This window comes from Malaya genurostris, chromosome 1 (genome assembly GCF_030247185.1).
Source record: "Malaya genurostris strain Urasoe2022 chromosome 1, Malgen_1.1, whole genome shotgun sequence".
Lineage (NCBI taxonomy): Eukaryota > Metazoa > Arthropoda > Insecta > Diptera > Culicidae > Malaya > Malaya genurostris.
The window spans coordinates 43,234,000-43,247,607 of NC_080570.1; the positions used below are offsets into that span (position 1 = coordinate 43,234,000).

Below are 13,608 nucleotides of genomic sequence, written 5' to 3' on the forward strand. Positions count from 1 at the left end.
CCAATTAAATGGTCTGAACATGTCTGCATCTTATATTCATCCATTTCAGTGCGCCTAACCGTTATGTTAAAATGAAGCAGGGTTATTTTAGAAATCTTTTCTCTTCACATTTAGCTCATTCACAAGATACGCCTACATGCAGGCGCACAGCACCGAATCGATTATTTGCTTCACGTGGAAATTTCCTTCAACAACCACGAGCTTTAAGCTTTCTCTCTTTCAGATGATTTTACCATCGACCGTAGTACATTTCCATGGATATTCTCTTTACACGCCTGCAGCAGCCCCGTAGAAAATCTTTCCGGTTATCTTTTCGACTAGGTAAGTTTTCATCGATACAATTTGCAGGTAGTGTAAACGATTAGTTGAACTATCGACATTGGGGTTAACCGATGCGTCGATTTATTTTTAGAAAATGATTGAAGTTAAGTTTAAAAAATTATTTGTATTACATCAGTTCAATTATATTCCAACGGAAAATTGTTGAATACGTTACTCAGTTAGTTGAAAAATTGATAATAGGTCGTTTTCCATGATAACCGATTGCTAACCGATTTGGCGTTCATCTATCTTTGATTTGGCGTTCATCTATCATGATGTTCAAAACTTGCTGTATTTTTTCCGGAAGAATGCTTCATTTGACCACGTTTAAAATCAGAATACCACAAATCTTTTTTTCCATGATAACCGATTGCTAACAGATAAATTGTTATTGAAATGGGATGCGTTGGAAAGCAATCGTCGTCAGTCTTGAACATCTCACGACCCGTGTTCTTGGAAATGCGTTCAGTAAAACGAAAATATCAATTTTATTGTTCTCTGGAATGATAACGCAATTTTCATACAATTCACGAATTCTTCGAAAACAAGACGATTCTGTTTGCACAATTGCGCTCCGAGTCTCCGGTTTGTCGTTCCGGTAAAATAACGTTCAACTAAATAACTCACAAACGGTACAGGCTATAAGCATAATCAATTCATCTACTGCTCCCTGCGTTGGTGGTGATCATTGTGTGGGAAAATCATCTACAATCGGCTTCCCGCTTTAGTAAAATATTCTTTTGTTCATAAATTTTGGTCCGTGTCTGAAATTCTTCGTTTCTAAAAGACTGGCAAAAGTTTCGTTCAAGTTTGAAGGAAATTGATTGTGCGGAAAATTTCAATTTACTTTTACATTCTTCTCGATAGCCAGCTTGGTTGGGTTTTCACGGTATGGCTTGTACTTTATTACGTGTCTTAGTAATTAATATATCAGAAAATCAGAATCATCAATCATATTATCTCACTTTTATAAACACTTTGAAATAAAATGGAAGCAGGTGCTATCGTTTTTTTTTACGTTTCCAAACTCATCAGTATCCCTGTCCAGCAGACTATTGACTAGCATAGTTCGGTTTTGACTATTTGGATCTGCTAGGGGATAAAGTATCTGAAATATAAAATTACTCTTGAGCACGTCGTGATGTCGTGAATTGATTAAATAACTTATTTGTGAGTGAATATTATCAGAAGTTCTGGTTACATGATTTAGAAGTCAACATATTTTCCTGTAGATAGTAGACAACACATTGGGAATAGTTTCTAGTATGAATGATATAATTTAGATCAAAAGTTTATCTTTATCTCATTTTCTTTTGTTCTATCATGATCGTGAATCTAATCAACCTCCATTAATCCAGCATCTATAGTATATTTGCTTTTTTGTTATAATGAAATAAATTAAAAACATGAATCAAACACAATAAAGCGAAAAAAAAAATCCTACTGTAGCATTTCGCTCCAACCACGGAAGGGCGAAAGTTTCGTTTCCAGTGATCGTCGGCGTCGACGTCCCCGTCGCCGACGCATCACCTCCGCAGGATCATATCCGTAATCATAACCACCGGCTAGATCGGCCCGATCAGCCGTGGATACACGTATGTCCACATCACTCTGGCGGCCCTTGTGATCTCCACTTTCGCTTAGTTTTTTCAGTCCGATTATGGATGACAGCAGCAGGGCCATCATCGACACACCGAGGGCCTTCATGGCTAGCATTGCGACGCTACCGACGCCCAATGCGCCGAGCATTTTGCCCATCATCAGTCCCATCATCACGACGAGACCGAGGCCACCCTTGTCCTTTTTGCGAGCTTCTGGAAGTGAGAAAACGTTGCAGTTAATATCTTGGTTTAAAGAAGAAAATTGGTAGTCTACAATTTTTAAATGTGTTTTTAGGTCTCATAAGTCCAGAAAAATTGATTGACATGGCTATGTGAAGTTCAAGTATACCTAATATTTTGAAACTTGGTTCATGCATAAGTGCATGGAAGCATCCTACATCAACGCCTGTGGTATCCAAGTTTTCTGCGGTAATTGCCCAAATCGCATGGTTAGTACTACGGTCCTTTTGACACTAAAAAAATTTCCATGTCAGGTTCGAACATACAACAACTGGCTTGTAAGACCAGCCCTATGCATTGAACTGCCAACCCGGGCTATCACAGATGGCGATAGCTGCTATTATCGAGAACATTGTAATAATTGTAATAAAATCGAATACAATATCTTTGCTTCGATTTTAAAAAGCAATGTCCCAAAAAAAATAGTTCGAAAATTATGATATAATGCTGTTATACTCGTAGTGAATGCACCTATCGATCAGAGACAGCTGATCTCACTGTAACTAATTGTTGTCGTATATCAGCAATTCCATGAGAAACTGATATGCGATCTCTCAGAATTTCTTAATATTTGGGAGAATCTTTCTCCATCGAAAAATATTAGACCCGTATCTTTTTATTTTGTCTTTAAAATGACCATGTCCTTGTGGATAAAAAATCGATTATTTTCGATTTTCCTCAAAAAATAATTTTTTTTTAAATCATAACTTTTGAACCACGATGCCGATTCTGCGAATTTATGAATATATTTTGTCGATAAGTGCCTATAGTTTTAGGAAAAATCATTAGAATATTGTAAAGTTTAAGTTTTGTGTTGTATATAATTGTATAATTTTTTAACGGTTTTCATGGTTTGCGACCAATGAGCATTATGTCATTTTATATTATTTTTCTTAAAACTGAAACATTTTTACATAACAAATCCAAATATTGGCGATGTATTTTGTTTTATTTTTGAGTTATAATTTTTGAATATTTCTAGTATTTGTAGTTTCCGTATTTTTCCGATTTTTTTTAAAGTTTATTAATTTATAACTTTTGAAGCACTCGACCGATTCAGCTAATTTCTAACTGGAGCCGTTAGTTTATGGATTTGACAGCAGTTAGGTTTGGAACTGGGTTTGTTTTAGCATAAGCGAGACATTTGAGCGAAGAAGAAAAACCTGTTTTAATCCACCTAGTGGTGTAATGATGCCTTTCTCATATCAATCATAATACTGTGGTATTCTTCAAAATAATTTTCTTCGATTCTTAAAAAAATAATCGAAATCAGTTTGTTTGACCGTCTACTGATTAAAACTATCAATTGGAGAAGATTTGAGGTCGATTTAGAAAACTTTCCGCGGTTTTTCACCCCTTTCAGTGATGGTAAAAAATTTTTCATCCCGTTTACCCTATATTTCCGGATCCGGATGAAATTCAGGAATTACGTATAGGATCACAGGACCTTTCATTTGAGCCTAAGTTCTATGAGAAACGTTAGAGCACATATTTTAATTTTTTTGCACATTTTACCCCATAACACCGGAACCGGAAGTCGGATCCGAATAATATTCAGGAATTTTATATGGGACCACAAGACATTTCATTTGAATGTAAGTTTGTGAAAATCGGTTCAGCCATCTCCGAGAAAAGTTAGTGCAAAAAAACGTTACACACACACACACTCACAGACATTTTGCCTACTCGACGAACTGAGTCGAATGGTATATGACACTCGACCCTCCGGTCCTCGGTTCAAAAGTCGGTTTTCACAGTGATTGCATAACCTTTCTATATGAGAAAGGCAAAAAGTGAGCTTTTTCGGTTAGGTCACTTACGTCTTCTCTCTCGAACCATAAATGAGAGTCTTTCATTTTCGAACTTGATAAATGGCTTAATAGTAGCTTTCAAATGAGCCTAAGTTTGTTATAATTGGTTTAGCTCTCTCTGAGAGAATTGAACAGAAAAAAAACAATGCGTTAAGTGGACAATTATATCTTCAGAAGCAGAGATGACAGCAATTTGTGTGGTAAAAATTGAGTGCATTTTGTCGGTTACGCCACCTTTGTCATTATATATTCACAACCAAAAATTACAGGCATTCGATCTTCAAACCTAATTGATTGCCTAATAGTAACTTTTAAATTAGCCTAAGCTTGTTGAAATCAGTCATCTCTGAGAAATCCGAGTGGTAAAAAACAACGCGTTTTGTCGGTTACGTCACTTATAATATTATATCTCCGGAACCAGAAGTCACAGTCATTTGATCTAAAAACTTGATCAATTGTTGAATAGTTGCTTTCAAGCAAGTCTATTATACAATTTTTTGATTCCTTCGATAAAATAAAAAAAAATAGTAAGTATCGTTATGATAGCACGGAAACATCAAGACAAGATATTCGTTTACATTGTTGCTGTATAATTAATCTGACAGCAGGTGTCCCTAATACCAAACCTAAAAAAGTTACGCGGAGCAACAAGCCTGAAAAATAGTTGGAATGCAAAATTTGAGCTATCATAGCTCAGTTGTTACTTGACCAATTTCGATAAATTTTACACCCTCGAATTTTGTGAAGTTTGTAGATTATTTTAAGTATTATTGACGATCGTTTAGGAAAAACTAATGAAAATCTGATTTTTCCCGTTCCAAGTTTTCCTTTTTTCAAGATTAAAATATGCCCTATCTGCATTCATGCGGCACCAACTTTTCCAAGTCTTAACTTTGTTGTTAGTCAACCGATTTTCGAAATTTGTTCACCATTGGAAAGGTACTACTTCCAGAAATCAAATGCCCTGAAAAAAAAAAACGAAAAATATGGTTGTCTACCCAAAGTTATAATGAAAATTGTAGATAGATGACCTCATAAAAGGTGAGACTTTTTACAATGATCGTAAACATCTCGAAATTCAAAGCGATGACCCATATATTTTTACACATCATTCGATTGCTAGTGATACCAGCTACAATTTTCGCTCAACCTCCATTCTTGTACTATCAAAAGAAAACCTTGAAAAATCGATGAATTTATAAATATATATGAATATTTCATTTTTTTCACATGTTTGTATATGACTTAAAAATTAAAGCGATGATATGTACATTTTTCTGCTCCAAAATATTGCAATCATTACCAGAAACAATGTATTGATGAACAAAATTATGTATCCGTTCAAAAAATCTCAAGAAATTTGATACAAATACAGAGAATTATTGTTATTGGGAAAATTTTGCCAAACAAAACCAAATCAAAACTTCTGAATTTTATGACATATAATTTTTTATTATTTTAGTTGGAAATTTATTATGAACAAAATTTACAAAAAAAAATTAAAAGGTGGGTGGGTAATGTCAGAGACATAACTGGATGTCGTGAATACGAAAACAACTGACATGTTCCTTAACACTTCCGAATATCAATTAGTTGATCAATTGTATGAATTATGGAAGCATTCCCCTTTTTTACATTTTTCGCAAAAACAAAGAAGGCTTCACTTGATCTCGATTACTGTGAATTTCACACAGCGAAAAGTGCACAAATCTAATGGCGTTTTCGTTTTTAACTTGCACTACACCGGTGCAGTGCTACACTGAGGCTTGAATAAACGAACAAAAATGACGAAAACATAAACAGTAACCATTGACTACAATACATGATTCCATTGCACAGAGCTACACCAAACTTTTGATGAGTGCTACACCAGTGGTATCGGTGCAGAAAAAGTGTAGCACTGGTGTAGTGCAATTGGCAAAAACGAACGGTTTCAGTGCAGCTTTCGCTACACCAGTGTAGTGCAATTTAAAAACGAAAACGACATAAGCAAACTGTTCTTGATTTGCACTAAACTGAGGATAATTACCTTCGATTTGCGAACAACAAATCCTAATAGCTTTTTAGAAAACTTTCAGAGCCATTAGAACGACTGATTCTGTGTAATGCTCTCCACCGTTGTTTTTTCACCAATGCTAATGACTGGCAGCTGTGACGTAATCGCTCTTGTCGAAAGCGAAACTAGCTGTGCAGACGACACAAAACACATCTGCTCGCAGTGGCGATAGAATCCAAACTGATTCAATTTTTGTTAGGAGCTTTCTTTTTACGTGATTTCGTTTGTAGCTTTTTCACTAATGGGCGGTCCTAACGGCTTTAGAAATAGCCGCATACAGAATTTTAATGTCGATTATTTCATTTCGGATTTGCATAATTTATTGAAAGAAACTATCAATATGCTGTGGGGGTTCGTTTTTAGCATTCAGAAGAACCAAATTGAGGAACTCACTACAATATTCTCCTCTTTTCGGAACATTTTTCTCGAACGATTTGTTGTACAGCAGCAGATATTTTGTTCTCTTCCTCAGAACGCGTTCTGATTGGCTGGTGTTGACATGGGTCAAATGAGACAGGCTTTTCAATAGTGTACTATTGAAATACTTCAATGTTTTTGCTATACACGTTTAAGGTGAAAAATTTCGATTCTATTGGCAGTTAGATTATATAAATCCTTTCACAGATCACTGAGCTATGAGCTTTAAAAATACGAGCAAGGTAAACGCGCCTTATGGATTATCCCCTTTGATACTTTTTATATCAAACATTTCAGAAAAGTTTAATTTTGAATTATTTGAGATTATGTCTCACAACTGATAATTTTATCATAAAATTGTGATCATATTTCCGATGGCGTGTAGTAAAAATTATGCTGATTCGTTAGATACAACAAGAGATATTCACGATCAAAAACTTATCACTTTTTTAGAGGGTAAATTTCGAAAAGGCACCCCATAGTAAAGTAAGTCGTATTCACGACAAAACTTGGATTTCCCTGACAACCTTAAAAATTTCGGTAAATATACCTAAACTCTAAAAATAATTATATTTTTGTATTGGACAAAAAATCTAAACAATTTTTATGCACAACCCAAACGCAATTAATAACTACTAAAATTCTGATTTTGTTTTAGGTTTGCCGTAGAATCTCAAAAAATAGGTAGAAGATCGGAAATTTTAAAATTACCAAGTTATATTGCACTGCATAGTTGTCCGGATCCACAGTTTAGGGGGACAAAAACATTTGTGGCCTTATACTTTAGAGCTATGATGTCTTCAAAATAAATGATCAGTTAAAGATAAGCCATAATTCGATGTACATGGTATTAGGGTGGCTCTTATTATTAAGGTGATCCAAAACTTATTTTCCGGGTATGTTGAGATAGAGGACTGCATCCTTCAGCAAAATTGTAGATAAACTTATATCGAGCAGCTTGGCTGAAGCCACCATTTTGGTATCTGCAACGATTTTTGTGTTACAGCTATTTTTAAAGAGCAGCTTAGGATATTCCTCTAAAAATCAGATTTTTTGCTCTGGCATTTTTATTTTTCACTTTTCGTGTAAGGTATTTTTAAACATCTTTTAGAGTTTGTTAAAACCAATTTTTTAATGACTGGTGCATTCAGGTAGCGTTTTCTGAACCGAAGTTATGAGCAAAACTAGTTATTTTTAAACTGCTATATCTAACATTGAGACAAATGAAAAAAATCCATTTCTTGCATTTGACAGAAAATATTTTCGAGCATGTTTATAAACAAAAGGCGGAGGAGATATTAAAAAAAAATTAAATTGTGTTCAAACATTGGGTTTTTTACTTGGAAAATACTCTATCATAATTCTAATAAATATGGTATTTTTGTCTTCTAGAGTGTTAAAACTAATCCAGGTGCATATTCGAGAAGATAAAGTTGGTCGTCAAATGGTGAGATAACTAAGTCCTCACAAGTCCCTATCTCATGCCTCCCCGAGCGTCTATGATGACATTTGGTCAATAGAACGGCGTCGACTGGGTGCTATCGCCTTCTGCGTTAGTAGCAGAATGAGAGGGTGCGAAATGCTTGTAGGTTGAAGCCCATCCTAAAATGCAGTGTTTATCATAGTATATTACAACATATAATTCTGTTGTTTATTACATCATGTATTATTATTATTATATTAATTATTATTATTATTATTATTGTTATTATTGTTATTATTATTTTTGTTATTATTATTTTTATTATTATTGTTATTATTATTAGAAGAGCGTAACTTACACTGCGACATTAACTGTTATATCGTATCGTAGCATATTATTTCATATATTATCGTCTTACACTATTTTATGTTATTATATACTATGTTGTATGGTATTATACTGCATTGCATTATATCACATTATATTGAATTATATTATAATATATTTTATTATATTATATTATATTATATTGTATTCTATTATATTATGTTATATTGTATTGCATTATGTTGTATTATATTATATTATATTATATTATAGGGTTCATTATGAGTAGTACTACGTACCTCTGCGCAAAATATAAATTTGTTTTCCTTATAAGTTATCATTTTTAAAGTAACTTTCAACTAAATATCAAGGTCGTCACAAGGTGAGCTTGGTTCTCACTGGTTCCTGTTTCATGCCTACACGTGTGTCTGTGGTGACAAATGGTCTATGGAATGCGTTGATGGCAGAATGAGAGGATGAGAAATGACATATAAATTCAAGTAATATAATATCATAGAATATCGCAACATATCATTTTATTTATTCTATTATTTGTTACATAATTCATTGTACTATATTATATTGTTTTTTTATTGTTATTTTCATAATTATATATATTGTTATTATTATTAATTTGTCATCAATAATAATAACATATATTATTTTTATAGATGTAGATATTATTATTATTATTAGAAGAGAAATATTCTACTTCCTGCAGTATTGCGAAGATAGAAGAGCATAACTGACATTCTACATTAACTGTTATTTTATATCATGTTTCGTAATATATTATATTATATTATGTTATATTATATTATTTTGTAATCTATTATATCATTATGTTATATTAATTTCATTACACTATGTTTCATTGTATTTATCAATATAAAACATTTTGCACGGGAGCGTAAAGAGGAGGGAGCATCAGGGCATCGGACGAATTGATGACTGGACGAGGGATTGTGGATAGCCAGCCCAAGTCACTGGAAGGAAACTTGTTTCCTTCTGAAGGTTTGACATGAGTCTGACGCGCCCTTCTCCAACAAACCATCAGGCGGGATCAAGCATGTATAGCGATATGCTTCATCCATGCACTGGATATTATGGTTGGAAGAGCATTTTTTATTCCCGCGGAATACGAGTAAGTGACTCTACTTACGTATCCGCCCAACCCTTTTTGTTCGCTTTTCGGTAACAGCTATAGTAAGAAGGTGAATGGATGAGTTATATCGGGGCTACTGTAAGTCTACCCGCATCCACTGGCAAGTCCTTGAACTGATGGTGGCTTCACTTCACATCACATCACATCACATATTCGAGAAGATAAAGTTCACTCACGTCTATTTGATAATACTATTACAAAGATTATCTGACTTTAAAAGCAAGCGTTTGAACACCTCCTCCAGATTCACTAAACGGTTGAATTTCCCTATACGTTGAACGTCGAGATCATGAGTCATCTCGATTTTTTTTGAAAAATTTCGACTCTCTGGGATTTTGATTTTTAAGATTTCCGACATCGAACGTCGAAATCTGGTGTTATCTCGCCGTTTCATGCAATTCTAAAGTATTTACATAAAAAATAAATTTCCGATTTAGGTGAATTTTTCTTAAAAAAAAATTTTTAGACGACACTAGATCTTAGCGTTTCAGCCAATTTTAAGATATTTGAAATTGAAAAAAAATTGTGTGGTGATTTTTCAAAATGGAAAATTATCAAACTTTCACCATTATATTGATATGAGAAAGGCATCATTACACCATTAGGTGGATAAAAACAGGTTTTACTTAATTTCGTGAGATTTTTTGTGCTAAATTCGTAATTCTACTTTTTCTGAATTGGTAAACAAGTATATGATAGATTTTCAAGTGGGATTTAATAATAGAAAATTCAAATAATTTTCAAGTTCTATACATTCCGAAAGTTTGTGAAATTTAAATTTCAATATTCTATCGATTATTATTGATGTCGTTTAGGATAGCGGAAAATTTAAGATATATGTTTTTGTTCTTAATTGCTTGTAAAACAAAAATCAAGCAATAAATTATTTTTGAATTGTTGGTTTCTTTTGCCATGGGTTAATATATTAAATTCATATAATATTACGTTCTATTTATTATTGTACAAAGCCTTTGAAGTTATTTAAAATATTTGTGTTGTCACAAAATATATTGTATTAGTAAAATTCAAATTCTACGTCTCTTTGAAACAAATGAAATCAATTGATTTTCAAAAACGTTGAAAAGTAATATATATATATATATATATATATATATATATATATATATATATATATATATATATATATATATATATATATATATATATATATATATATATATATATATATATATATATATATATATATATATATATATATATATATATATATATATATCGAAAATTTTGAAATTTCCGCTCTTCTACCGATTTTTTGAGATTTTACAGAAAACCTAGAACTAAATCAGAATTTTATTAGTTATCAATTGCGTTTGGGTTGTGCATAAAAATTGTTTAGATCTTTTGTCTAATACAAAAATATAATTATATATTTACCAAATCTTTTAAGATTGTCAGTGAAATCCAAGTTTTTTTTTGTAAATTTTGTTCATAATAAATTTCCAACTAAAATAATAAAAAATATATGTCATAAAATTTTAATCAACTTTTGACTTGAATTTGTTTGGCAAAATTTCTCCAATATAGATTCTTTGAAACGGATATATGATTTTGGTCATCAATACATTGTTTCTGGTAATGATTCCAATATTTTTGAGCTGAAAAATGTACATATCATCGCGTTAATTTTTGAGTTGTATACAAACATGTGAACAAAAATTAAAAATTCATATATATTTATAAATTGATCATTTTTTTAAGGTTTTGGGCGCAAATTGTAGCTGATATCACTAGCAATCGAATGATGTTCGAAATATATAGGTCATCGCTTTGTATTTCGAGATATTTTCGATCATTGTAAAAAGCCTCACCTTTTCTGAAGTCATCCATCTACAGTTTTCATTATAACTTTGAGTAGACTACCCTTTTTTCGGTTTTTCAGGGCATTTTATTTCTGGAACTAGTACCTTTCCAATGATGAACCAATTTCGAAAATCAGTTTACTAACAACAAAGTTATGACTCGGTAAAGTTGAAGTGTTCAATATTTTCTATGCGACGTTTATGCCAAAGGAACGAAAATAGGAAAGCAGATAGGGCATATTGGGCGCGTGAAAAAAAACCTGGAACGGGAAAAATCAAATTTTCATTGGGTTTCCTTTACCAATCGTCTCCTACAAAGTTTTTGGATCAATCTACGAACCTCACAAAATTCAAGGGTTTAAAATTTATTGAAAATCATTTAAAAACAGCTGAGTTATGACAGCTCGAAGCTGGCGGTTCATTGTATAGGAGAACGTTGGTCTTTTCAAGTCACTTGTCATTTACTAGAGCTCCGACCTTAAAGAATTTTTGAGTGTCAATAGGATCGTAGCACTAGTTGTGACGATTTACATTACCAAGATCTCAGTTCGTAATCACAGATAATGACTTTTCAGCCTTCATGTATTACATTGGAATATCATATATTTTTGCTATTTTTTTTTAGTAATTACATATTCAATATTTCCGACTATCACCATACTCGACAAATGCAATTTAATTTTGTTGACCTGAAATAACAGATCGAGTAATCCAACAAACCTGGTACTAGTTATTATTGGAACTTATTGCAGGAAGCAATAATTTCCTGACCTAGTTCTAAACAACAGAACATTGCATTGAAATAACACTTTGAACTCACATCCAACCCTGGAATATTAAGAAACCGGTTCCTGAACAGCAATGGATTGTATAAATTCAATAATTGACGCCCGGATGATAAACGTTATGTTTTTGATTGTTGTGCCAGAAATTCTTATCCAGCTACGTGAACAGAAATGCGATTTCATTTCTATTCTATGCCACAGATTCGCCCCCAAAAAATTGTGGCCACGTGTTTTGTAGTTGCGTTACCCAACGGAGAAAGCTGTACGCATCTTTCAAAGTAATTAATAACCATTCAATTGGTAAGAAACGTAATTAAAAAGTTTGCTGTTTCTTAATTGATAAATGATGTGTTGAATTTTTGAACGGTGAAAAACTGATAGTATCTCTATTATGGCGGTTGCATTTTTCGTAGTCCAAGTTTCAAACCGCTTCGGTATGCCATGTTCTGTTAGATCAACCAGTTCATTGATGGGTATCAAGAATAAACTAATAAGCAGGCTAAGATTTGAAATTCGATTTTCATGAGAGTTGAAAACGAATTTTAAGAACTATGCTCTAGGCCACTCACTCCTTCCACGATTACCTTCAAAATTCTCAGCCAACTGTCGGTGGACCGTTGACAGCGATGACCGCACCACATCCTGAATCAAGTTTCTTTGCACTACGTCACCTAAGTTGATCTTCAGAGCGTGGTTTTCAAGATATCTTCCGATCCGTTCCAGGACTCCTTCACGTTCGTTACTGATTTCGTTACTGACTGTTCGATCCGGCCCGTCGTCGTTGTGATTGACGGATACGATCTCAACTCCGGGCATCAGTTTTAGAGACTTTTCCGACGACAATCGTTTCACTACATTTTGCACTATTCTTGAACCATAACAAGTCAAGATGCTTTCCGATCCAGCACAATCTTTGAAACCGAAAGTCGCATCCGCACAGTTTGCTATTCCCACCCAGAAAAGCACAACCACTAATCGTTCCGTGGCTTTTCTCATTCCGACACTGGTTCAGCGACCGCGCAAAGAACAGTAACTTCCACAGAATTCACTTTTCACTCACTCCCAAACTTTCGATTGAACTGCCGAAACTTTTTTCTAGCTGCTCAGCTTCTCTACCTGAACGGGCAACTGGTCGCTGAAGCGTCGGGAGCAGTGCATTTATACACAAGAAAAGGGCAACAGATTCATTACGCATTTCGCTGCACCGGGTTTCAAGAATCAGATCAGAGCAAATTTTCCACTCGACTACCGGTGAAACGAGAGAAAGAAAAGAAAAATCGGGGTTCCGATTGGAAACGGAAAACCAACCGCAAAAACCGATTTCAGGCCTTTTAAGCTTGTGTTTTTAGCTAACTTTCCAGTTTGATCAAGAGTAGAAGTGTGGAAGTTTAATTGTTTCATTTTGTCCAACAGCAGTAGCAGCAGCTGCGGTTGTATCTCCGTTTGGTGAAATTACCAGCACATCGGAGAAGGTCAATTATACTGTTTGTCGTTAAATAAAGCAAGATAGTCCGCGCGAACACCTCACTGAACAGAGACCAGAAAACAGAAAACAGAAAACAGAAAACAGAAAACAGAAAACAGAAAACAGAAAACAGAAAACAGAAAACAGAAAACAGAAAACAGAAAACAGAAAACAGAA

General features: G+C 33.7%; 1 protein-coding gene across 1 annotated transcript; it reads right to left on the reverse strand.

Moving 5' to 3' along the window:
- Positions 1-1,761: 1,761 nt before the first annotated feature.
- Positions 1,762-12,962, reverse strand: LOC131425790 (uncharacterized). The gene is made up of 2 exons (XM_058587951.1): positions 12,551-12,962; positions 1,762-2,135 (listed from the first exon to the last, which is right to left on the reverse strand). The coding sequence occupies exons 1-2, from the start codon at positions 12,960-12,962 to the stop codon at positions 1,762-1,764; spliced, it is 786 nt and encodes a 261-aa protein (XP_058443934.1).
- Between the last annotated feature and the right edge of the window lie 646 nt (positions 12,963-13,608).